General features: G+C 37.9%; 1 protein-coding gene across 1 annotated transcript in view; it reads right to left on the bottom strand.

The window, feature by feature from the left end:
* Window positions 1-5682, bottom strand: part of SH3BGRL (SH3 domain binding glutamate rich protein like) — a 144715-nt gene extending 139033 nt beyond the window's left edge. Inside the window, exon 1 of the mRNA XM_026016764.2 lies at window positions 5391-5682. Within this exon, the coding sequence (XP_025872549.1) occupies window positions 5391-5435 (45 nt within the window). The 5' untranslated portion in view covers window positions 5436-5682. The remainder of the gene's footprint in view (window positions 1-5390) is intronic.
* Between the last annotated feature and the right edge of the window lie 21734 nt (window positions 5683-27416).

Raw genomic sequence — 27416 nt, 5'->3', positions numbered from 1 at the left:
CTTAACTGATGCCAAAAGACTGGGATTTTACCTGACATATTTTCAGACCATAATGATTTGAAACTAGAACTAAATCACAAGAAGTCTGGAAGGATTTCAAACACGTGGAGGTTAAAGACCATCCTGCTAAAAGATGAAAGGGTCAACCCGGCAATTAGAGAAGAATTAAAAAGATTCATGGAAACTAATGAGAATGAAGATACAACCATTCAAAATCTTTGGTATACAGCAAAAGCATATCTGATGGGGAAATACATCGCAATACAAGCATCCATCCAAAAACTGGAAAGAACTATAAATACAAAAGCTAACCTTGCCCCTAAAGGAGCTGGAGGAAAAACAGCAAATAGATCCTACACCCAGCAGAAGAAGAGAGTTAATAAAGATTCGAGCAGAACTCAATGAAATAGAGACCAGAAGAACTGGGGAACAGATCAACAAAACCAGGAGTTGGTTCTTTGAAAGAATTAATAAGATAGATAAACCATTAGCCAGCCTTATTAAAAAGAAGAGAGAGAAGACTCAAATTAATAAAATCATGAATGAGAAAGGAGAGATCACCACCAATAAAAAGGAAATAGAAACGATTTAAAAAACTTAATATGAGCAGCTATATGCCAATAAGGTAGGCAATCTAGACACAATGGACGCATTTCTGGAAAACCAAAAACTACCAAAACTGGAACAGGAAGAAAAAGGAAACCTGAACAGGCCGATAACCAGGGAGGAAATTGAAGCAGTCATCAAAAACCTCCCAAGACACAAAAGTCCAGGGTCAGATGGCTTCCCAGGGAATTCTATCAAACGTTTAAAGGAGAAACCATACCTATTCTACAAAAGCTGTTTCTACAAAGGAGAAACCATACCTATTCTACTAAAGCTGTTTCTACAAAGATAGAAACAGATGGAGTACTTCCAAATTCATTCTATGAGGGCAGCATCACCTTAATTCCAAAACCAGACAAAGACCCCACCAAAAAGGAGAATTATAGACCAATTTCCCTGATAAATTCTCAACAAGATAGTAGCCAATAGGATCCATCTGTACATTAAGAAGATGCAAAAATTCTCAATAAGATAGTAGCCAATAGGATCCATCTGTACATTAAGAAGATTATTCACCATGACCAAGTGGGTTTTATCCCCAGGCTTCAAGGCTGGTTCAACACTTGTAGAGCAATTGATGTGATAATATCAGCAAGAGAAAAAAACAAGAACCATGTGATCCTCTCAATAGATGCATAGAAGGCATTTGACCAAATACAGCATCCATTCCTGATTAAAACTCATCAGAGTGTAGGGATAGAGGGAACATTCCTCAGCATCTTAAAGGCATCTACAAAAAGCCCACAGCAAATATTATTCTCAATATGGGAACACTGGGAGCCTTTCCCCTAAGATCAGGAACAAGACAGGGATGTCCACTCTCAGCACTGCTATTCAATATAATACTAGAAGTCCTAGCCTCAGCAATCATGCAACAAAAAGAAATAAAGGCATTCAAATTGGCAAAGAAGTCAAACTCTCCCTCTTCACAGGTGACATAATACTGTCCATAGAAAACCTAAAAGACTTCACCCCAAGATTGCTAGAACTCATATAACAATTCGACAGTGTGGCAGGATACGGCATCAATTCCCAGAAATCAGTGGTGTTTCTATACACTCACAATGAGACCGAAGAAAGAGAAATTAAGGAGTCAATCCCATTGAAATTGCACCCAAAGCATAAGATACCTAGGAGGAAACCTAACCAAAGAGGTTAGAGGATCTATACCCTAAAAACAACAGAACACTTCTGAAAGAAATGGAGGAAGACACAAAGAGATGGAAAAATATTCCATGCTCATGGATTGGCAGAATTAATATTGTGAAAATGTCAATGTTACCCAGGGCAATTTACACATTTAATGCAATCCCTATCAAAATACCATGGACTTTCTTCAGAGAGTTGGAACAAATCATCTTTAGATTTGTGTGGAATCAGAAAAGACCCCGAATAGCCAGGGGAAGATTGAAAAAGCAAACCATAGCTGGGGGCAGATTTCAGGTTATACTACAAAGGTGTGGTCATCAAGACAGTGTGGTACTGGCACAAAAACAGACACATAGATCAATGGAACAGAATAGACAAACCAGAAGTGGACTCTCAACTTTATGGTCAACTAATAATCGACAAAGCAGGAAAAACCATCCACTATAAAAAGGACAGTCTTTTCAATAAATGGTGCTGGGAAAGAAGAAAGAAACTAGACCGTTCTCTTACACCATACACAAAGATAAACTCAAAAAGGATGAAAAATCTCAGTGTGAGGCAAGATTCCATCAAAATCCTAGAGGAGAACACAGGCAACACCTTTTTTGAACTTGGCCGAAGCAACTTCTTGCAAGATACATCCATGAAGGCAAGAGAAGCAAAAGCAAAAATGAATTATTGGTACTTCATCAGGATAAGAAGCTTCTGCACAGCAAAAGAAACCATCCACAAAACTAAAAGACAACCTACAGAATGGGAGAAGATATTTGCAAATGACGTATCAGATAAAGGGCTAGTATCCAGGATCTATAAAGAACTTCTTAAACTCAACACCAAAGAAACAAACAATCCAATCATAAAATGGGCAAAAGACATGAACAGAAATCTCACAGAGGAAGACATAGACATAGCCAAAAAGCACATGAGAGAATGCTCTGCATCAGTTGCCATCAGGGAAATACAAATCAAAACCACAATGAGATACCACCTCACACCAGTGGGAATGGTGAAAATTCACAAGACAGGAAACAACAAATGTTGGAGAGGATGTGGAGAAAGGGGAACCCTCCTGCACTGTTGGTGGGAATGTTAACTGGTGAAGCCACTTTGGAAAACTCTGTGGAGGTTCCTCCAGGAGTTTAAAATAGATCTGGCCTATGACCCTGCAATTGCACTGCTGGGATTTACCCCAAAGATACAGATGCAGTGAAACGCCGGGACACCTGCATCCCGATGTTTATATAGCAGCAATGTCCACAATAGCCAAACTGTGGAAGGAGCCTCGGTGACCATAGAAAGATGATTGGATAAAGAAGATATGGGGTATGTATACAATGGAATATTACTCAGCCATTAGAAACGACAAATACCCACCATTTGCTTTGACATGGATGGACCTGGAGGGGATTATGCTGAGTGAAATAAGTCAATCAGAAAAGGACAAACATTATATGGTCTCATTCATTTGGGGAATATAAAAAATAGTGAAAGGGAATGGAGAGCAAAGGAGAGAAAATGAGTGAAAATATCAGTGAGAGTGACAAAACATGAGAGACACCTAACTCTGGGAAATGAACAAAGGGTAGTAGATGGGTGGTGGGCGGAGGGTTGGGGTGACTGGGTGATGGGCACTTGGTGGGATGAGCACTGGGTGTTATGCTATATGTTGGCAAATTGAACTCCAATAAATAAATTTAAAAAATATTTTTGCCCCCAAATCTCTAAATTGTGTGTTAAAAACTATTTGGTAGAAGTCTTAATGACAATACCTTAGTACTGCAACCTGAATAGTGCACATTTATGTTATAAATGAAGTATACTCGCTTTTTCCTGTTTTAGTACTATTTAAAAATACTCATGCTTTTTAAAAAATAAAAATTTATTTTGTCAATATGCGTAATTTTGATAACAAGCTCATAAGAACTATAATTACTGAAACAACACACAAATTTCTAGTAACTCATAAGATAAAAAACTGAAACAAAACATAAATAGCATATATTTCCTATTTGTATAGTCTTCAGCAATCCAGTCTAACAGCATACGTAAAAAGAGATAGCAGTCATTTTTTTAAGGCTTTTAGAACCCTAAGTCTTTACAAAGGGAGAAATACAATTGTTCTTTAATAGAAATTTTGAAAGGAGTTTCTTTTTGAATCTGCTTTTGGGGGAGAGGTAGATGAGCAAGAAAGCAAAGAATAAAAAGTAGTATTGGAAATGCCTATCACCTAAAATGAAACTAACTTCTGATCAGGAATTTAACTAAAGTTATTAAGCTGGTCTTTAAAATTTTACAATTACTGTGTTGGGCGTAAGACTCTGAGGAACTCAAATATTACTCTGAAATATCATAATTAATATAAGTGGATAATAATAAAGCAAGAAGCTCATGAGGTAAGGTTCAAAGGCAATATAAAAAGTTTTAGGTTTTCAACCTAAATTTGCTCAAAAATTGTAATGTTAAGTATTCTGTCTGAAAACTGTCTAAACATACCCATGCATGGTGGCCAGAAAAGACGAAGTTCAAAGTTCAAGGTTTTTGTGATTTCACCTAACCTTCAGTTTTATCCCAAATCCATTTTAGGGGTAAATAAACAAAACAAACAATAGTAAAAATATGAAATAGCTGCTGTTCTAAAGCCCAGAAGAAGGAGGCAGTTACTACATCCTACATCAGGAACTCACATATCTACTCTTGCTACTGTTAGCTTTTCTTTTGAGTTGTGAAAAACAGGCACTTTCATTTATCATGGATATACACTCAGGTTGCACCCCAGTTTATCTTATTCCTTCCCACAGCTGCTGAAGAATTCTTACTCTAAATTAAAAGCACATGAACCCAGAAGGGACCTGTCCTATCATTTGAAGAAGCAGCAACTGGAGTCTGCCACTACATAAGAAACTGCTTACTTGTTAGTTCCCTTTTTAGTTCTCAATATATTTGAAGCAGTTAGAAACTGTTAGAAGTTATGTCTTTTGGGGAAAAAAATCATAATAAGGAACACTATGGAAGGAAAAAACAGGTCCTTTGTCACATTAGTTAAAAAAACCGCCACAACTTTGCATCATTGTTCTCAATCCCCCCACCCCCATTCTGCCTAGTTCTAACACTTTTTAAACTGAATTAAAACACACTCTCCTACACACTGGCAAAATAACTCTTTGATTAAACGGGCCTCACTTCAAAAATAATCACAATGTTTCAGTAGGCCTCCACTCAATTGTCATCAGCACTTTTTACATCTTTACAGAAGTGCATGCCTGCCTTTCATCTCAGTACCTAGAGCACAGATGTCAAATTTCCCACTCCTGAAACTCACCACTGTGTGATTTTACTTGACTTCTTCCCCTAACCTTAAAGACCCAATACCACCATCTCCCATCTAACAAAATTCAGTAACTTTCTCTTTCCTTCAACGTAGAAATGTGATCTTACATCGTAAGGGAAACAAAGCTAAACTCCATAGAAAAATGGAATCGAAGCAACAAAGGAAAGAAAGAGAAGGGGAAAACGGGTGGAAGACCGTGTGTCTTCCTAAGTAGTGGCTGCCAGATGAACTTCTGCAATTTTACGGTTCTGGAGCAGCAGGAGACTGGTGTGTAGGAAAACAAAGGTGGTCTCTCCACCCTCCTTACCGCCGTTGAACCAGAGGAAGATGCAATATACACACGGATCACCATCCTGGGAGCAATGGCCGCTGTTGTTTGGGTCCTGCAAAGGGCTTGAGAGAAACTGCAGCAAATGCTGGAATTCAGCTAGAAGTGGAAGAGAGGTGGGAAGAAGAAAGGGGGGGAAGGTGGAAGGGGAACTCGCCAGAGTCCCGCCTCCTCCCTTGACTGCTTTCACTGAGCTCAGAATACTGCAGTCCCAGTCCCAAAGCCTGGAAAATACAGGCTCCTTTGCATCATTTCTATTTTTTTTTTAAATAGGGAGTCTCGAATTGCACCGCGAGATCTGTTGAAACATTTATTTTTGACGATTCTCTCCGCAAGAGGAGGCAGAGGAGAAAGAAAAAAAGCAAAAGGGAGCATTGTATTAAATTATATTAGAATGAAGGACATTTTCCCACAGAAACTGAAAGTTCTGCACATAACTTCCTGCTCAGAAATGTATGCAAATAAGACAGATCTTCCTTAAATGAAGACTCCCTATGTTGAATCAGACACTAGTAAGAAAGCCCATGCTTTCAAAGTTTTGTGCATTTTAAGACTCCTATTATGTAATGATTATTCTGACGATAGCTGGTCGCAGAAATTAGGCATTGAAGAAGTGAGAAAAGCCACAGAAGATTTAAGAAAAGTTTCAGGTTTCCCTAAACCCAGACATGGCAGGACCAGTTTTCTTTCTGAGTTTTACTTTTTGTTATGATAGGGAACATGGTCTCTGAAAATTTGTAGGAGGCCTGACTGCCAAACTCAATAATGGAGGAAGAAATTGCAAACAATAAAAAATTGAAAATACAGTATAAGAAAGTGAATGATTTGTTTTGTTTTGTTTTTTAACTGACTGAAGAAAAGGGAATTTAAATTATATGTTGCAGAGATGTTGAAATGATGAATAGAGGGAACGGACGATTATTTTTAGCTCTAAGGAAATGTATAAACAATTGATAATGTCCAGAGAGGAACCCTATACTTCAGAGTAGAATTTCTTTTTCCCAAATTATGTCAAATGAACAGAAATAAAAAACTTACAGTCAGTCATCTGTCCTAATTCTTTACTTTTCCTCTGCAGTTTTTCCTCCCTCTCCATTCTAGTAGTGTAATCACTTTTGTCTAGGTTCAATAATTGTAATACTTTCCTAACGGTTCTCTGGCCACAGGTTTTCCCTTTTTTCAATCGATGTGATCCATACAACAGCATTGAAAGGTGGATATTACTATAACAATTTTACAGATGAAGAAACTGACACTCAAGAAAATAAGTAATTTTCCCAATGTCATATAGCTGATAAATTCCAGAGTCAGGACTAGACCTTAACTCCAACCAACTTAACGCCACCGTCTTAACCATCATTATTGTATCGCATTGCCTGGAACAGGGCAAGCACTCAGTAACTGTTAGCTATTTTTTCTCCTAAAACATTACTTTAATATATCACTAAAAACAATGTAGGCTAAAATACTATAGATAGTTCTTTATTGGCTATCAAACCAAACCTAATATTTCTAAGGGGCACTCTCCATGATCCTACCTTATACTTTTCATAGTCTTACCCATTGCTTCTCCGAGTAACTTCCTCGCATAATCATTGTTGACACCCCCATTGCAATCTCCATATTTATTCTCTTTTACATGGCTTTCCTCTTTCTGTCCCATTCTTCACTTTTCTCCCATGTCCTTATACCCTTTTCTGTCCTCATCTGCCCAACTCTTACCTTTTCTAGATAAAACTCAGAATTATTATACAAATAATCAGGCAGAAATAAGTCAGGATGATAAGCTATCTTCATCATTGTTAATTTCAGGGTGAGTGTTATTGGGCTTCCCAGCCCACAGGACAGGAAAATCTTCCTTAAGGTTTTGATTTGGCAAAATGGGCATAATTTGCCACATGCATATATAGTCAATCTTCCTGCCTCTTAGTGATCAACATGTATTCTATTTGGACCCAAGGCCTCTTTTCAACTGAAAAAAAATATATAAAGAGAAAGAAAGAAAAACTCTTGTATTCATTCTATATTCCCATATAATAAAATTTACATCTGGAGAACACTGGATGGCAGAATGAGTAATGAGTTCAGTGGGCCTTATCTAAAACTCTCAGAATGGGAAGCTGATTCTTGGTATTTAATTTACTTTAAATTCAGACATTAATCTAAGTGAAAATTTGCTAAATAAATTTATATATAAATAAAATCTGTTGGCCTTTATTGACAACATTAGGAATACATGAGGGGGCTGGCTTTACCAGTATTTTTATCCTAGAAATTAACATTATAGATTATATTAGACTTGTTCCTTACTATATTCAACTATCCCTGGAATGTGTATTCTATAATAGTCATCTTTGCTTCATTTTAATCTTACATAAAACAGTTCCCCAAATCATTTTTAATATTATTTGACTGGAAAGGTTAAGGCCAGATTAAAGTAAGATGAATCAAAGAATTTTCAAATAGTATTTGTGACCTATTGCCATAGGAAATCTATTTATTAACCAAAAGTTAACATTTTTCAAAAATTATAAAATAAATGCATGCTATGTTCAGAAAACTTAGCAAACATTGTAAAGAAAGAAAGTATCTTGAGATAACCACTTTTAATATGTTCATGTAAACCCTTCTAAACCTAGTCAGAGACAGATGACAGTGTGTAAGAAGGGTTGAGAAAAGTAACAGGGAGGAAGGGAATAAATATATTTTAAAAATCTATCATAGGATACATACCATTTTGTAAATGGCTGTTTTCCACTTAGAAAATATTTTAAAAATTATCCAATATTATTCTATGTGATTTTTAAATGTTTTATATGATTCCATTTTATAGATATTCCAAAAGTTATGTAACCAGTTCTGTATTATTGGACATGTTGCTTATTTTAAATTATTCTATATTGTAGTTAATGCTGCAGTATATGTTTATCAATAAATTTTTGCCCACATCTTTAATAATTTTTTCAGAATAAATCCTTTTTTTAAAAGATTTTATTTATTTATTCATGAGAGACAGAGAGGGGGGTGGGGGCAGAGACACAGGCAGAGGGAGAAGCAGGCTCCATGCAGGGAGCCTGACTTGGGACTCCATCCCGGGTCTCCAGGATCAGGCCCTGGGCTGAAGGCGGCGCTAAACCACTGAGCCACCTAGGCTGCCCCAGAATAAATTCTTAAACATGGAATTGCTGGCATACTAGATAGGACTCCAGCCTATTGTCACAATGTTACAATTTGGACCCAGCATTGCCCTGGTCTAGACTGGAAAGAAATGTTGATTTCCTTGAGAAACTATTTGATGTTACCACAATCACAAGAATGGGGCTAAGGAGCTATGAGTGGAGATTTTATGACTATGGTTGTAAGTAGTGGAGCCTAAGGACAGTTCTTAGCAGGTTTTACTCCCCTCTCCTCCTTCACTGACTTTCCTGATATATCAGGTCCCTATCTTTAGCACTTTTCTGATATGGCAGGTAAATTCCTACAAATGCTTCTCTGTCCCATATACCCTTTGCTGAGCCAGGTTCTCAGCAAAGGGTATATGGTTAATGGTGTCAGAATGAGTACAGCTCTACACAAAATATAAATTTTGGTTTCCTGTTTTGAATTTTTAGGCCAAATTCTGAGCTGGTGGGTTTAACACAGTTTCAGTGAGCTGTACATAATAGTGGTAAAATTGGGGTATATGGTGTAAGAATAGGTGAAAAGATAGAATTAAACATAATTGAGCTTATCTGTCACACGGAAAAGTTCCATAACAAGAGTCTAATAATTTCTGGTAGAAATGTCATACATATTGCATAGGATAAGAGCTAGAAGACACCTTCTATTCAGAAATTCTACCTCAATTTCAATCTCCATATTTCCTACCATTCAAAACTTTTTTCTATATTCACTAGGGATTCTGTTTATGATGGAAAGAATCTCCTACACCTTCAGCCCTCTCTCTGTTCTTTCTACCTCCTTGCCTTAACTGATACTTGTCTCTTCAGAACAGCACTTTCCCTTCTCAAATGGAGACGGCTTATGCTCTCACACCCCACTCAGGGTTAGGAATCTCCAGGTGGGTTATCTTTAAAAGAGAAGGTCTGCTTAGAAGCTTCATTTCCTTTCTTGGCAAATGGTCCCCAGGCAAAAGCAGATCTGATTTATCACTGAGTCCTTTGAAATTGAAATCAATCCCCATTTCTTACTCTGGTAATTCCTCACTTTCTTGCCAAGGTTGTTGATATTTTTAAGGTTTTTGTAAAGTGTCCTCTAAAATTTTAAATTGCCTTTGGCAAGAAGGTTGTTTCAAATCATCCAGTACATTGCCAGAAGCAGAAATATTTCCTATTTTTAAACTTTTGAGAAAGTAAAAGTATTATTTATCCCATAATACAAAAAGAAGACTACAAAATCATAATTAAGAAATGCTTAATTAGGGGATCCCTGGGTGGCTCAGTGGTTTAGTGCCTACCTTCGGCCCGGGGCATGGTCCTGGAATCCCAGGACCTGTATGGAGCCTGTATGGAGCCTGCTTCTCCCTCTGCCTGTGTCTCTGCCTCTCTCTCTCTCTGTCTCTCATGAATAAATAAATAAAATCTTTTTTAAAAAAGAAATGCTTAATTAAATATATGCAAAACATTACCACATCAACTTCTTTAAATGTTAAATTTAGCATTCACCAGTATTTCATTTCACTTGAAAACAATTTGGAATTTAGATTTTTCTTCTATAGTAGCAGAATTCCCAAGTATATCTAACAATTGCAGAAATATCACTGTCAAGCATGATTTAATGAATTACTTGGTGCCAAGTAATTTTGAATTTAAAAACCAAGTTATAACATATTAATACTTTTCATTTAACATTTATATTTAAGTAAGAAGATAGGTACATTTAGATTTTTAAAAAATTGTTGATACACTGTGTATGGGTGTTTCCAAAATAATACTGCCTAGATTTTTATTTTATTTTTTTAAAGATTTTATTTGTTTATTCATGAGACACACACACACACACAGAGAGAGAGAGAGAGAGAGAGAGAGAGGCGGAGACACAGGCAAAGGGAGAAGCAGGCTCCATGCAGGGAGCCTGATGTGGGACTCAATCCTGGTTCTCCAGGATCAGGCCCTGGGCTGAAGGCAGAGGTACCAGCTGAGCCATTCAGGGTACACAAGACTGCCAAGAGTTTTAATGGTATTCAAAGAGCCTTGAATGTTGGATGAAACCACCAAAAATGTTACTCAGTGATGCTCTGGTCTTCACCCTTCTGTAAGCACTGGTAGATGAAAGACTAAGAAAATATCTTTTCTCTATTTTTTTAATGAATAATTTTTATTGGTGTTCAATTTACCAACATACAGAATAACACCCAGTGCTTATCCAGTCAAGTGTCCCACTCAATGCCCGTCGCCCATTCACCCCCACCCCCCGCCCTCCTCCCCTTCCACCACCCCTAGTTCATTTCCCAGAGTTAGGAGTCTTTATGTTCTGTCTCCCTTCCTGATATTTCCCAACATTTCTTCTCCCTTCCTTTATATTCCCTTTCACTATTTTTATATTCCCCAAATGAATGAGGACATACACTGTTTGTCCTTCTCCGATTGACTTACTTCACTCAGCATAATACCCTCCAGTTCCATCCACGTTGAAACAAATGGTGGGTATTTGTCGTTTCTAATGGCTGAGTAATATTCCATTGTATACATAAACCACATCTTCTTTATCCATTCATCTTTCGATGGACACCGAGGCTCCTTCCACAGTTTGGCTATTGTGAACATTGCTGCTACAAACATCGGGGTGCAGGTGTCCCTGCGTTTCATTGCATCTGAATCTTTGGCGTAAATCCCCAACAGTGCAATTGCTGGGTTGTAGGGCAGGTCTATTTTTAACTCTTTGAGGAACCTCCACACAGTTTTCCAGAGTGGCTGCACCAGTTCACATTCCCACCAACAGTGGAAGAGGATTCCCTTTCCTCTGCATCCTCTCCAATATTTGTTGTTTCCTGCCTTGTTAATTTAATCCCCATTCTCACTGGTGTGAGGTGGTATCTCATTATGGTTTTGATTTGTATTTCCCTGATGGCAAGTGATGCAGAGCATTTTCTCATGTGCATGTTGGCCATGTCCATGTCTTCCTCTGTGAGATTTCTCATCATGTCTTTCGCCCATTTCATGATTGGATTGTTTGTTTCTTTGGTGTTGAGTTGAATAACTTCTTTATAGATTTTGGAAACTAGCCTTTTATCTGATATGTCATTTGCAAATATCTTCTCCCATTCTGTAGGTTGTCTTTTAGTTTTGTTGACTGTATCCTTTGCTGTGCAAAAGCTTCTTATCTTGATGAAGTCCCAATAGTTCACTTTGCTTTTGTTTCTATTGCTTTGTGGATGTACCTTGCAAAAAGTTACTGTGGCCTAGATCAAAAAGGGTGTTGCCTGTGTTCTCCTCTAGGATTTTGATGGAATCTTGTCTCACATTTATATCTCTCATCCATTTTGAGTTCAATCTTTGTGTATGGTGAACGAGAGTGGTCTAGTTTCATTCTTCTGCATGTGGATGTCCAATTTTCCCAACACCATTTATTGAAGAGACGTTCTTCCAATGGATAATCTTTCCTCCTTTATCAAATATTAGTTGACCATAAAGTTCAGGGTCCACTTCTGAGTTCTCTATTCTGTTCCATTGATCTATGTGTCTGTTTCTGTGCCAGTACCACACTGTCTTGATGACCACAGCTTTGTAGTACAACCTGAAATCTGGCATTGTGATGCCCCCAGGTCTGGTTTTCTTTTTTAAAATTCCCCTAGCTATTCGGGGTCTTTTCTGATTCCACACAAATCTTAAAATAATTTGTTCTAACTCTCTGAAGAATGTGCATGGTATTTTGATAGTGATTGCGTTAAACGTGTCAATTGCCCTGGGTAACGTTGACATTTTCACAATATTAATTCTGCCAATCCATGAGCATGGAATACTTTTCCATCTCATGTGTCTTCCTCAATTTCTTTCAGAAGTGTTCTATAGTTTTTAGGGTATAGATCCTTTACCTCTTTGGTTAGGTTTATTCCTAGGTATCTTATGCTTTTGGGTGCAATTGTAAATGGGATTGACTCCTTAATTTCTCTTTCTTCAGTCTCATTGTTAGTGTATAGAAATGCCACTGATTTCTGGGCATTGATTTTGTATCCTGCCACGCTACCAAATTGCTGTATGAGTTCTAGCAATCTTGGGGTGGAGGCTTTTGGGTTTTCTATGTAGAGTATCATGTCTTCAGTGAAGAGGGAGAGTTTGACTGCTTCTTTGCCAATTTGAATGCCTTTAATGTCTTTTTGTTGTCTGATTGCTGAGGCGAGGACTTCCAGTACTATGTTGAATAGCAGTGGTGAGAGTGGACATCCCTGTCTTTTTCCTGATCTAAGGAGAAAGGTTCCCAGTGCTTCCCCATTGAGAATGATATTTGCTGTGGGCTTTTCGTAGATGGCTTTTAAGATGTCGAGGAAAGTTCCCTCTATCCCAACACTCTGAAGGGTTTTGATCAGGAATGGATGCTGTATTTTGTCAAATGCTTTCTCTGCATCTAATGAGAGTATCATATGGTTCTTGGTTTTTCTCTTGCTGATATGATGAATCATATTGATTGTTTTACCAGTGTTGAACCAGCCTTCTGTCCCAGGGATAAATCCTACTTGGTCATGGTGAAAAATTTTCTTAATGTGTTGTTGGATCCTATTGGCTAGTATCTTGTTGAAAATTTTTGCATCCATGTTCATCAGGGATATTGGTCTGTAATTCTCCTTTTTGGTGGGGTCTTTGTCTGGTTTCGGAATTAAGGTGATGCTGGCCTCATGGAAAGAATTTGGAAGTACTCCATTGCTTTCTATCTTTCCAAACAGCTTTAGTAGAATAGGTATGATTTCTTCTTTAAACGTTTGATGGAATTCCCCTGGGAAGCCATCTGGCCCTGGACTCTTGTGTCTTGGGAGGTTTTTGATGACTGCTTCAATTTCCTCCCTGGTTATTGGCCTGTTCAGGTTTTCTATTTCTTCCTGCTCCAGTTTTGGTAGTTTGTGGCTTTCCAGGAATGCGTCCATTTCTTCTAGATTGCCTAATTTATTGGCGTAGAGCTGTTCATAATATGTTTTTAAAATCATTTGTATTTCCTTGGTGTTGGTAGTGAACTCTCCTTTCTCATTCATGATTTTATTAATTTGAGTCTTCTCTCTCTTCTTTTTAATAAGGTTGGCTAATGGTTTGTCTATCTTATTAATTCTTTCAAAGAATCAACTCCTGGTTCTGTTGATCTGTTCCACAGTTCTTTTGGTCTCGATTTCATTGAATTCTGCTCGAATTTTAATTAAATCTCTTCTTCTGCTGGGCGTCGGGCCCATTTGCTGTTTTTTCTCTAGCTCCTTTATGTGTAAGGTGAGCTTTTGTATTTGAGTTCTTTCCAGTTTTTGAATGGATGCTTGTATTGCAATGTATTTCCCCCATCAGGACTGCTTTGGCTGCATCCCAAAGATTTTGAATGCTTGTATCTGCATTCTCATTAGTTTCCATGAATCTTTTTAATTCTTCCTTAATTTCCTGGTTGACCCTTTCATCTTTTAGCAGGATGGTCCTTAACCTCCACGTGTTTGAGGTCCTTCCAAACTTCTTGTTGTGATTTAGTTCTAATTTCAAGGCATTATGGTCTGAGAATATACAGGGGACTATCCCGATCTTTTGGTATCGGTTCAGACCCAATTTGTGACCCAGTATGTGGTCTATTCTGGAGAAAGTTCCATGTGCACTTGAGAAGAATATGTATTCATTTGAGTTTGGATGTAAAGTTCTGTAGATATCTGTGAAATCCATCTGGTCCAGTGTATCATTTAAAGCTCTTGTTTCTTTGGAGATGTTGTGCTTAGAAGACCTATCGAGGGTAGACAGTGCTAGATTGAAGTCACCAAGTATAAGTGTATTATTATCTAAGTATTTCTTCTCTTTGGTTATTAATTGTTTTAAATATTTGGCAGCTCCCACAATCGGGGCATATATATTGAGGATTGTTAAGTCCTCTTGTTGGATAGATCCTTTGAGTATGATATAGTGTCCCTCTTCATCTCTCACTATAGTCTTCGGGGTAAGTTTTAGTTTATCTGATATGAGGATGGCTACCCCTGCTTTCTTTTGAGGACCATTTGAATGGTAAATGGTTCTCCAACCTTTTATTTTCAGGTTGTAGGTGTCCTTCTGTCTAAAATGAATCTCTTGTAGACAGCAAATAGATGGGTCCTGCTTTTTTATCCAGTCTGAAACCCTGCGCCTTTTGATGGGGTCATTAAGCCCGTTCACGTTCAGAGTTACTACTGAGAGATATGAGTTTAGTGTCATCATGATATCTATTCAGTCCTTGTTTTTGTGGATTGTTCCACTGAACTTCTTCTTAAAGGGGAATTTTAAGAGTCCCCGTTAAAATTTCTTGCAGAGCTGGTTTGGAGGTCACATATTCTTTCAGTTCCTGCCTGTCTTGGAAGCTCTTTATCTCTCCTTCCATTTTGAATGAGAGTCTTGCTGGATAAAGTATTCTTGGTTGCATGTTCTCTCATTTAGGACCCTGAATATATCCTGCCAGCCCTTTCTGGCCTGCCAGGTCTCTGTGGAGAGGTCTGCTGTTACTCTAATACTCCTCCCCATAAAAGTCAGGGACTTTTTGTCTCTTGGTGCTTTAAGGATCTTCTCCTTATCTTTGGAATTTGCAAGCTTCACTATTAAATGTGGAGGTGTTGAACGGTTTTTATTGATTTTAGGGGAGGATCTCTTTATTTCCTGGATCTGAATGCCTGTTTCACTTCCCAGATTAGGAAAGTTTTCAGGTAGGATTTGTTTAAATACATATTCTGGCCCTCTGTCCCTTTCAGCGCCCTCAGGAACCCCAATTAAACATAGGTTTTTCTTCCTCAGGCTGTCGTTTATTTCCCTTAATTTGTCTTCATGGTCTCTTGTCTGTGTCTTTTTTCCTCAGTTTCCCTCTTTGCCATCAACTTGTCTTCTATGTCATTCACTCGTTCTTCCACCTTGTTAACCCTTGTCTTTAGGATTTCTAGTTTGGATTGCATCTCATTCAATTGATTTTTAATTTCTGCCTGATTGGATCTAAATTTTGCAGTCATGAAGTCTCTTGAGTCCTTTATGCCTTTTTTCTAGAGCCACCAGTAGCTTGATAATAGTGCTTCTGAATTGGCTTTCTGACATTGAATTGTAATCCAGATTTTGTAACTCTGTGGGAGAGAGGACTGTTTCTGATTCTTTCTTTTGAGGTGACGTTTTCCTTCTAGTCATTTTGCTCAGTGCAGAGTGGCCAAAAACAAGTTGTATTGGGAAAAGGAGAAAAAGAGAGAGAGAGAGGGAAAGAAAAGAGAAAAAGGAAAAAGAGAAAGAAGAAAAAAGGGAAAAAAGAGAAGAAAAAGGAAAGAAAAAGAAACGTGAAAAAAAAAGGGGTGGGGGAAGCAATCACAAATCAAAAAGAAAGAAAAAAACACAAAACAAAACAAAACAAAAAAAAAAAAAACACGGGGGAGTATCTTCTGATTCTGTATACTTTAAGTCCCTTGACTTCCTCTGGAACTGGTCCGTCTCGCTGGTCTTCTGGGGGAGGGGCCTGCTGTGCTGATTTTCAGGTGTTAGCACTTGGGGGAGCTGCTCTGCCCCTGCCTGGTGCAGGGCTCAGTGGGGGGTGTTCACCCCGTGAGGCCCCAGGAGGAAGAACCACTTGGGGGCCGCCAGCTCTGGAGCCCAGGATTCAGCTCCCGCAGTAACTCCGGGGCTCTCCGTCTGCAGGGCCTGGAGGCTCCGGGGTGGGGCCGCTTATCTGCTCAGCTCGGGGCAGGAGCGTCCTTGCTGTCCTGGGCCCTCCCGGTCTCTGCCTGTCCTGGGGGTGGTCGGATCCTGGGCTGTGTCCCGGGCGCCCTGTTCTCCGGGGCCTGCGCTGTTGGATTCGCGCTCCTGGCCGCAGCCGCCTCTCCTCGGAGCCTCCGCCAGAGCCCCTCGGAACTGCTCCCGGGGCTGCACAGCCCCCTCCGCACGGAGCTTCTTCCTCTTCCCGAGCCGCCACCACCGAGCTGCTCCTGTCCTCGCAGCCCCCTCTGCGCAGAGCCGCGCCCGAGCCCCTCCGAGCTGCTCCGGGTCCCGCCGTGCGTGCTGCAGCCCTTTAAGGAGCTCGGTGCCACCGCAGGTGTCTGTTACTGTCCCAGGGAGCCTGAGGGCATCCCCGCCCTCCTGGGTCCTGCTCTAACTCCCTGCGCGCCCCTTTCTGCCCGGGAAGGTTGGTGCAGCTCCTGCTCCTCCAGGACGGGGCTCTCCTGTCCTGGGGACACTCGCCCCGGCCTTAGCCTGGCTCCTCGTGGGTCCCCTCCCCCTTGGAGGCCTTTTGTTTCTTTATTTCTTTTTCCCCGTCTTCCTACCTTGATAGAAGCATGAACTCTTCTCACTGTATCATTCCAGCTGGTCTCTCTGTAAATCTCAGGCCAAATTCGTAGATTTTCAGGATGATTTGAAGGTTATCTAGGTAATTTGGTGGGGACAGGTGACTTGGAGACCGTACTCTTCCGCCATCTTGCCCCTCCTCTCTCTTTTCTCTATTAATAGACAACACATTAACATACATATTTAAAAATTACTGCACTTTGGAAGACTAACTGTTTTTTTTTCTCCAAGGGTCACCATCAATGGCAATATCTGCAGTGGAAACAGAGTAGGTTAAATAACAGAGCACTGTGCTTCAGAGGTCTGAACCTGTCTCACCTGCTACATAGTGATATTCATCAGCATTAAACAACTTTAGGATTTGGTGCTGGAAAGTGTCTTGGAGGTACTAGGTCCAGAGTTTTGATCTCATCCAAGATGTTATGTCCATAAGTGTAGTAGCTACAGGGTGTCATACACCCATGGGAAATAAGTGGTCTGTGCTTGGAAAAATAACGGTTAAAGAAAAAAATTTTATGAGCTCTGTACAGAATTCCAGTACAGGGGTAGAAAATTATTTTATCCATTGTCCCTGAGCAGTAACACAAAAAGGTCTCAGGGAACTGAACAGGTCTACAAGCCAGAAGAACTATTTCTAAAACCTGCTGATACTTGTAGTAAGGGCTACTGACCCATTAATCTTCCACTGAGTGCCACTGATTCCAGGAGAGTAGCGAGTCAACCTGTGAAGATAACTCAGTTATCATCAGAATGAGATGTTATGGGCTAGATTGGAGGGTGACATCCCAGGTATTAGTTCTTCCCAAATGAGGCCTCCTTTCAAATCCCTTTCTTACACACACACCCCCTCAACACACACCCATCACAATTCCACTATTTAAAGAGTCATAGATCTGAAAGGGACCTCAGAGGTCATTCTAATCCTCTAGCTCCCTCCACACACTAACAATAACACCATAAATGATCATCTAGGCACTACTGGTGAACACCTCCAGTTACAGTGAACTAATTTGCAATTCCTAAGGCATTCCTATACTGGTTTTGGTCAGCATAATATTTTAAATTTTTTTTCTGAGGTTGAGGTGAGCACTGTTTCCTTTTATGTTTCTTTGATACTAATAATTCATAGTTATAAACTCACTTCTATTTTTGTCAAGCATTTGCAATAAGAAGCCTTCTCTCCTCCAAGTTAATATTTTCAGTTTCTCTAACCAGTCTTTCTTAAAAAAAAAAAGATTGTATTTATTTATTTATTTATTTATTTATGAATGGTACAGAGAGAGAGGCAGAGAGGTAGAGAGAGAGAGAGGTAGAGGGAGAAGCAGGCTCCATGCAGGGAGCCCTATGCGGGACTTCATCCCAGGAACCCGGGATTCCGCCTTGTTCAACCACTGAGCCACCAGGCATCCCTAGTCTTTCTTTTTTAAACTAGTCTTAATAAGCTGTAATGTCCAGAGGTTTCTCCTCTAAATATGTTCCAGTTTGTCAATTTCTGTCTTCTGCAGAGGGTGATTCCCAGAACTGAATGTCATATTCCGAGTGTTATATGACTAGCATCAAGTACAGTATTATAAGATCCTCATTTTGGATCATGTGTTTCTCTTTTTAAGCCCTCCTACATGGTGAGGAATGGTTTTTCTCATTGTGGTTTTAATTTGCATTTCTCTGCTTACTGAGAAGTTATATACCTTTTGATATATTAATTGCCTTTTGGATGTTTCAATTGGGGGAATATTTGTGCAAAATTTTTGCTCATTTAAAAAATTTCTTTATCTTGTCTCTATTCCAAACAACAGCCTTGTAACACTTATAATTTTTAAAGTTTTAATTTAAGTTTCACTGAGTTAATATACAGTGCAATATTAGTTTTAGGTTTACAATAGAGTGATTGAACACTTCCATACAAAATCCTGCACTCATTGGGATCCCTGGGTGGCACAGCGGTTTGGCGCCTGCCTTTGGCCCAGGGTGCGATCCTGGAGACCCGGGATCGAATCCCACGTCGGGCTCCCGGTGCATGGAGCCTGCTTCTCCCTCTGCCTGTGTCTCTGCCTCTCTCTCTCTCTGACTATCATAATAAAAAAAAAAAATCCTGCACTCATCACAAGTGCCCTACTTCATCCCCATCGCTTATTTAACCCATACCCATCCACTTCCCTTCTGGTTCCTATCAGTTTGTCCTCTATAGTTAAGAGTCTGTTTCTTCTAATTATGTACTATATGTTGGCTAATTGAATTTAAACTTTAAAAAAAAAAAGAAAAAAAAGAGCCTGTTTCTTGGCTTGCCTCTTTTTTTCATCTCTTTGCTCATTTGATTTATTTCTTAAATTCCACATATGAGTGAAAACATGGTATCTGTCTTTCTCTGACTGACATATGTTGCTTAGCATACTACTCTATAGCTCCATCCACGTCATTGCAAATGGTTAGATTTCATATGCTATCATATGCTAAGTAATATTCTATGGTATATATAACACATCTTCTTCAGCCATTCATCTATTGATGGACACTTGGACTGTTTCAATAATTTGGCTTTTGTAGATAATGCTGCTATAAACATTGGGGTACATGTATCCCTGCAAATTAGTATTTTTGTATTCTTTGAGTAAATACCAAGTAGCACAGTTACTGGATCATAGCGTAGTTCTATGTTTAACTTTTTAAGGAAACTCTTACTGTTTTACAGATTGGCTGCACCACTTTGCTACCCGACAAGTGATGCAAGAGAGTTTCACATTCTCCACACCTTCACCAACTCTTTTTATTTCATATATTGTCTTTTTCATATATTTTCTTTATTATGCTGAGGTATGGCCTCTCTAACATCCTTTGGTGGGGGTTTTATCATAAATGGATATTGCACTTTGCCAAATGCTATTTCTGCATCTACTTAAATGATCACATGATTCTTATCCTTTCTTTTATTGATGTGATGTATCACACTGATTGTTTTATGAATATTGATCCATACTTGCAACACAGGAATAAATTCCACTTGATCATGGTGAATGCTTATTAAAAGATATTGTTGGATTTGATTTGTTGGTATTTTATTGAGAATTTTTGCATCTTTGTTCATCAGGGATATTGACCTACAGTTCTCTTTTTTAAATGCTGTCTTTATCTGATTTAGTATCAGGGGAATGCTTGCCTCATAAAATGAATTTGGAAGTTTTTCTTCCATTTCTATTTTTTAGAATGGTTTGAGAGCAATAGGTATTAACTTTCCTTTAAATGTTTGATAGAATTCAACTGTGAGCCCATCTTGTCCTGGACTTTTGTTTGTTGGGAGATTTTTGATTACTGATTCAATTTATTTTTGCTGGTTATCAGTCTTTCTCTTTAACTTTGATTAGGTTATATGTTTCTGGGAATTCATCCATTTCTTCCAGGTTGTCCAATTTGTTGGCATATTGTTTTTCATTAAATTCTCATATAATTGTTTATATTTCTGTGGTATTGGTTGTGCTCTCTCCTCTCATTTATGATTTTATTTGGGTCTAGTCTCTTTTCTTTTTGATGAGTCTAGTTAAGGGTTTTCACTTTTATTAATTTTTTTCAAAGAACCAGCTCCTGGGTTCATGGATCTGTTCTATTGTATTTTTAAAATTTTCTATATCATTTATTTCTGCTCTAATCTTTATTATTTCCTTCCTTCTGTTGCTCTTCATTAGTTGTTCTTTTTTTCTAGCTATTTTAAGTGTAAGGCTAGGTTTTTTTTATTTGATGTTTCTCTTGCTTCTTGAAATAGGTCTATAGTGCTATATACTTCCCTCTTTACATGGTTTTTGCTCTATCTCAAAGGTTTTAGAATGTACCGTGTTCACTTTCATTTGTTTCATATAAAGTTGTATTTCATGGTTGAGCCATTCATTATTTAGTAGCACATTGTTTAACATTCATGGATTTGTGACTTCCAGATTTTAAAAAAAACTATTGATTTCTAGCTTCAATAGCATGTGGTCAGAAAAGGCTCATGGTATGCCTTCAATCTTTATGTATTTGCTGGGGCTTGTTTTGTGACTAATATGTGATCTCTTCTGAAGAATGTTCTATGTGCACTTGTAACGATGGGTATTTTGCTGTTTTCAGATGGAATATTCTCAATATATCTGTTAAGTCTATCTGGAACTGTTTGTCATTCATAGCCATTGTTTCCTTGCTGATTTTTTGTTTAGATGATGTGTCCATTGATGTAAGTAGGATGTAAAATTTCATTTTTTTGGATTATTATCAATTAGTTCCCTTAATTTTGTTATTAATAGATCCATATATTTGTGGAATCCCACGTTTGGTGCATAAATATTTACAGTTTGTATATCTTCTTGTTGGATTGTCCCTTTTATTCTTATATAGTGTCTTTTTGTTTTATTCTTATATAGTGTCTTTTGTTTCATTAAATTTTCTGTTTTAAAGTCTAGTTGGTCCAATATACATCCATTTACATGATAAATATTTCTCCATCCCCTCACTTTCAGTCTGTAGGTGCTTTTAGGTCTAAAATGAGTCTCTTATAAGCAGCATATAGATTGTTCTCGATGTTTTATCCATTCTAATGCCCTATGTCTTTTGATTGGAGCATTTAGTAATTTTGCATTCAAAGTAATTATTGATAGACATGCATTTCTTGCCATTTTATTACTTGTTTTGTCATTGTTTCTTGAGTATTTCTGTGATCCTTTCTTGTCTTTCTCTCTTTCATGGCTTCCTCAGTTTCTTTAGTGATATATTTTGGATTCCTTTCTCTTTATGTTTGTATGTTTATTAATGGTTTTTGACATAGGGTGACCATTAGGTTTATATATAACCTCTGCAAATAGCAGTCTATATTAAATTGATGGTCATTTAAGTTCAAACTCATTCTTTTCTTCTCTTTTCCCCATGTTTTTGGTATATGTTATTATATTTTATGTAATTTTTTGTGAGTTCCTAGGCTAATTTTGTAAATAAATATTCATTTTTACTGCTTGTATGTTTCCTGCCTTTAAACTGTCACTTTTGGACTCTCCCTTCCACTCAAAGCATCCCTTTAATATTTATTACAGGGCTGGTTTAGTGATCACAAACTCCTTTAGTTTTTGTTTGCCTGGGAATCTCTTTAAATCTCTTTCTATTCTGATTGAGAGCCTTGCTGGATAGAATATTCATAGCTGCAGAATTTTCCCATTCAGAGTATATGAAATTTCCCATTTGAGTATATCATGCCACTCTCTTCTGGCTTGCCAAGTTTCTTTTAAAAATTCTCCAGCCAGCCTTATGGGTTTTCCCTGGTAATTTAATGACTTATTTTGTCTTGTTGCTTTTAAGATTTTTTCTTTATCACTATATTTTGCATATTTAATTACAAAATACATTGGTGTTGGTCTGCTTTTGTTGATTTTGATGGGAGTTTACTGTGCCTCCTAGACCTGGGTCTGTTTCTTTCCTTGTTTTAGGGAAGTTGTCAGCTATTATTTTTTCAAATTTTCTACTCTCTTTTCTCTGTCTGCTTCTTCTGGGATTCCTCTAGTAGGAAGGTTATTACTTTTGATGGAGTCAGGGTTTCCTAAATCTATTCTCATTTTGCACAATCTTCTTTCTTTTATTCAGCTTCATTGTTTCCATTACTTGTCTAATCTAGGTCATGAGTTCATTTACCTACTTCTCCTAGCCTACTATTCATTACAACATGTGTTGTTACTCTAATTTATAGCACTCTTCATCTGATTGATTCTCTTTTTAACTCTTTTGTATCTGTGGTAAGTGTCTCACTGATGTCTTCTTTTCTGAAGCCCAGTGAATATCCTTATGATTGCTGCTTTAAATTCTCAATCAGGCATATTACCTATTTCTTTTTCACATTAGATCTCTTAATTTGTCTTTCTCTTACTCTTTCATTTGGGATAAATTCCTCGGTCTTCACATCTTGTCTAAGTCTCTGCCTTCTTCTCTGTGTTAGAAAAGCCACTTATGTCTCCTGCTTCTAAAAATTCTGGCTTGGGATCCCTGGGTGGCGCAGCGGTTTGGCGCCTGCCTTTGGCCTAGGGCGCGATCCTGGAGACCCGGGATCGAATCCCACCTCGGGCTCTCGGTGCATGGAGCCTGCTTCTCCCTCTGCCTGTGTCTCTGCCTCTCTCTCTCTCTGTATGACTATCATAAATAAATAATAAAAAAAAAATTTAAAAAAAAATAAATAAAAAAAAAATAAAAATTCTGGCTTTATGATGAAAAGGTCACATGGTGTCCAGGGCATGGTGCTTCAGGGAATGTCTCTTTGGTGTGTGCTCTGTTATTATCTTCTGGGTGCTCTAGGCTTCAGGCCAGTCATCTGCAGAGACGCTCCTTGCCTCTGTTTGGTCCCTAGTCTGAATGTAGCAAGTTTTTACTAGGTGTGCTCTGGTCTGCTTATGAAATGAAACCTGTCACCATCTCCACTGTAACTGAGGTCCTGAAAAACACTGGTACAGAGATGTAGTGTAGTCAGGGGTTTGTGTTGGTCTCTTGGGGGGAGGGTCCTACAGCACTGGGACTGAGGTAAGCATAACAGAGTAAGACAGTTTCACTAGAGCTCAGGTGGATGAGAATTGGTTTAAGCAAGTTATGCAGCCAGTGTGGGCACTGCAGTACTTCCTGCAGGTAGCTCTGTGTTTATGCTGAGGAATTGAGGAAAGAAATGATGCCAGACACCTGTTTTTCATGTAGAGGTGTCTCCATAAAACCTACTCACAGGGAACATATCAGGAATAGCAAATAATGTCCCCACTTTGTGACCCAGGCACTCTTCAGATCACTGTTTCCATGCTCTCTGCTCAGGGTTTGTTTGCCTGTTTTCCTCCATCTACCTGCCTCTCCTTGTGACCCTTACATTTGCTTTAAATATCTTCTATCCTGAGACAGGGCATTTTACTATTCTAAAAGGGTCATTTTATAAACAGTAGATCTTATTTTAAGGATATATATATATATATTTTTTTTCTTTCTAGTTAGTTATTAGCTTTAGGTAAATTCTTTAAGAATCTTCCCAGACCCTACAGACATAAAGATCTTCTCTTATATTCACTTAGAAAGTTTTATTATGATTATTTTTACTTTTAAAACTAGAATCCACCTGAGATTGATTCACATGGAAGATTGGAGATACGGATCAAATTTAATTTTTCCACATAGATATCCAACTTTTTTATCACTAGTAGTTGATAAAAAAACATCCACTTCCCTGCCAGAGTGCAGTGACTTGGGATTTGGAGCAAAGCAGGCTAAAAAGCCAGTATCCACATTAGCCACCCTCAGGAGATGCCTCTGTGCTAAGGGGTGAGGGAGGCAAATGGCGTCCTCCACTCTTTTGTCCATGGAGGGCACCTCTCATAGATGTACTCCAAGAAGAGGGAACAGTCTCTCCTCATGCATCTAGGAGATCCTCAGATTATGCTATTTTCCCCAAGGTTACCTGCCTGCCTTCTCTCTGGGATTAAGGCAGCACCTTCAAGCTTCTATCTAAACCATGCCATGGGCCTCTAAAACTCTAGTCTTTAAACCCCACTGCTTTCAAAAACTCAGGAAAATAAATCCTTTTTACTTTCCCAGTTAATGCCTTTGGGGAAGTGTTTTCCTTGTGCAATCAACTGTACACTTCTCTCTCTCTCTCTTCCTTCCTTTCACCTTTCTCTGCGAATAGGGCTCCCTCTTCTCCACAACACGTGATTGGTTTCTCCCCCAAACCACTCAACTCCTCATTTCCTATATTCCTCAAGTGGCCTCTTCTCACCCTCTACTAATGCAGTTTGTTCTATCAGTCTTCAGGCCAACTTCTTGAGTATTCAGAATGATTTGAAAGGTTATTTGAGGGATGAGGCAAGCCTAGGGTTCTCCTACTATGTTGCTATCTTAGCTCCCCCAGCCCCCAATAATAAACTATTTCTTGTTGTTACCTAGAAGTGTTTCTTTAATCAAGCTGTACCTATGATTTGCATATTTTTCTGGTATATATGATTTATATATCTTATATACTTAAAATGTTTCTATTAAAATAATAAACTAAGAGATATAAAAATGAATTAATCTTAGCAACATAACATTGTGTAGAAATATTAAATTCCAAAACATTACTTATAGAATGAACATTTTTAAATTAAGTTAAAAATACCCAAAATTATAAATATCTTCAGAATACATTTAAATTCAATAAAGCTAAATAAAATAGAAATCCTGAAAACAATAAACATGACATTCAAGGTAGGTCACCCATGGTAATGGAAGAGCAGGAGAAAAATACATAGCTAAATGCCAAATTGCTGTCAAGGTGAGGTCTCATTTTGGTTGTTGGATTTGTGTATGTTTTTTACATTATAAAAACTGATTTACTAAATCAATAACTAAAAGTTATCCATATACAAGACTAATTAAAGAGTATATCATAGAAAATGTTTATAATGAAGTCAATTCTGTATGTTTTATGTCAATTTAAAAATGTGTAAGTGATATATGTTTCAAAAATTATTTTAGAGATTATGGAAGTATAGTGTTTAATGATAACTGATCTAGAAGACATTTTTCCATCTCAGATTAAGAGAATTTTTTTCAAATGTTTTCCAAAAATTATAATATGTCTGTTCATTCTTTCTACTATAGTAATTCTATAAGAAAACTTAAATTAGAACTGTATTCCAAAAATATATTTCATAAAATATTATTTTGGGGTAATATTGAGAAATAATGCACTCACATAGATAACAAATAGTTTCATGCTCACATTTGGGAAAGACTATATATTATGTTTATCTTATTGGAAACCTTAATTTACTTTAGTGTACCCAAACTCTGGAAAGTCTTGCAGTAAGGACATGTGAAAACATGTGTTTAACTTGCTTGATCTTATGTTTCCTAAATTTATTTGGTCATAGAAAAAATATTTTTCTCAAAACTATCCCATTAACATTCAATGTTCTGAGGGACAACAGTTTAGGTAACACTGGTCTACTGGTCTAGCATAATATATCCCTAGTAAACGCACACTAACTTTTAGTGATCAGCATTTTCTTTTCAAATTACTTTTTAATACATTTAGAATGTTTCTTGGAATACTACTACTTCATTAAAATAAATAATATTCTCCCATCATAATTGTTATGGGAACCCTTTTATTCCTCATTAAAATAATTGTTCAGTTTCATTCACTGATATCCTCACTACTAAGAAGTTGTTCTCATGTGCCTCATAGAGCCTGAGAATTAGGATAATACCATGTGGGACTACCAAGTCTATCTGTAAGTATTTACAAAGAGGTCTTATACTACAATAAAGCAGATGACTGCTACTACTATGAAAACATAAACTACAGAAAAGAACTCTTCTATTTTTAGACTATAAGACTGAAAATAAATGCCTTTGGAGTGATGATTATGTGCAAGCATTGTGAATAGCTCTACATGTGCATCATTCCATCTAAATCTTCATAACAGTCATGTGAAATAGCTGTTATTATCCTTATTTGACAGAAGATAAAACTAAGGCACAATGTTTAAGTAATTTGATCAAGGTCGTGTAACTCTTAAAGACAGAAGCAATATTGCAAAATAGGTTGGTTTAATTTCATGTACTCTTAACTATTATGCTATACTGCCTCCGTGAGGACAAAGACCACAATTTATTTATATCTTAAATACTTCACAATGCCTAGCATAGTTGTTGCTCAAAAAACATTTGCTGAATGAATGAATATATAAATAAATACATTGCAGCAAGGTCAAGGAACTTTCATGTATTCAAAGAATTTATGTGCTCTAGGTAAATAACTAGTGATCATGGAACTTCAGTTCTTGTTTATTAATGTTGTCCTACCCCTACTAGTCTATAGAAGTCTGTCTAAATACCATTAATATATTTCAAAACTAATTTTTGAAATTATGGAATTAAACTGAAAGAATTTAAAAACAGGTTAATAGTGGGATCCCTGGGTGGCGCAGCGGTTTGGCGCCTGCCTTTGGCCCAGGGCGCGATCCTGGAGACCCGGGATCGAATCCCACATCGGGCTCCCGGTGCATGGAGCCTGCTTCTTCCTCCGCCTGTGTCTCTGCCTCTCTCTCTCTCTCTGTGACTATCATAAATAAATAAAAATTTAAAAAAAACAGCTTAATAGATTTCTGCATACCCTTGAATAAAGGACTGTAGTATGTGTGAGTTCTCTATGAATAAGTGGATCAGTGTAATAAATAAATATATTTTAACATTTTAATTCTTTTTTAATAATAAATTTATTTTTTATTGGTGTTCAATTTGCCAACATACAGAATAACACCCAGTGCTCATCCCGTCAAGTACCCCCCTCAGTGCCTGTCACCCATTCACCCCCACCCCCCACCCTCATCTCCTTCCACCACCCCTAGTTCGTTTCCCAGAGTTAGGAGTCTTTATGTTCTGTCTCCTTTTCTGATATTACCTACCCATTTCTTCTCCCTTCCCTTCTATTCCCTTTCACTATTATTTATATTCCCCAAATGAATGAAACCATATAATGTTTGTCCTTCTCCGATTGACTTACTTCACTCAGCATAATACCTTCCAGTTCCATCCACGT

Source organism: Vulpes vulpes, chromosome X (genome assembly GCF_048418805.1).
Source record: "Vulpes vulpes isolate BD-2025 chromosome X, VulVul3, whole genome shotgun sequence".
Classification (NCBI taxonomy): Eukaryota; Metazoa; Chordata; class Mammalia; order Carnivora; family Canidae; genus Vulpes; species Vulpes vulpes.
Note: the sequence above shows the minus strand (reverse complement) of the source record. Positions and strands in the feature narration are given on the sequence as shown.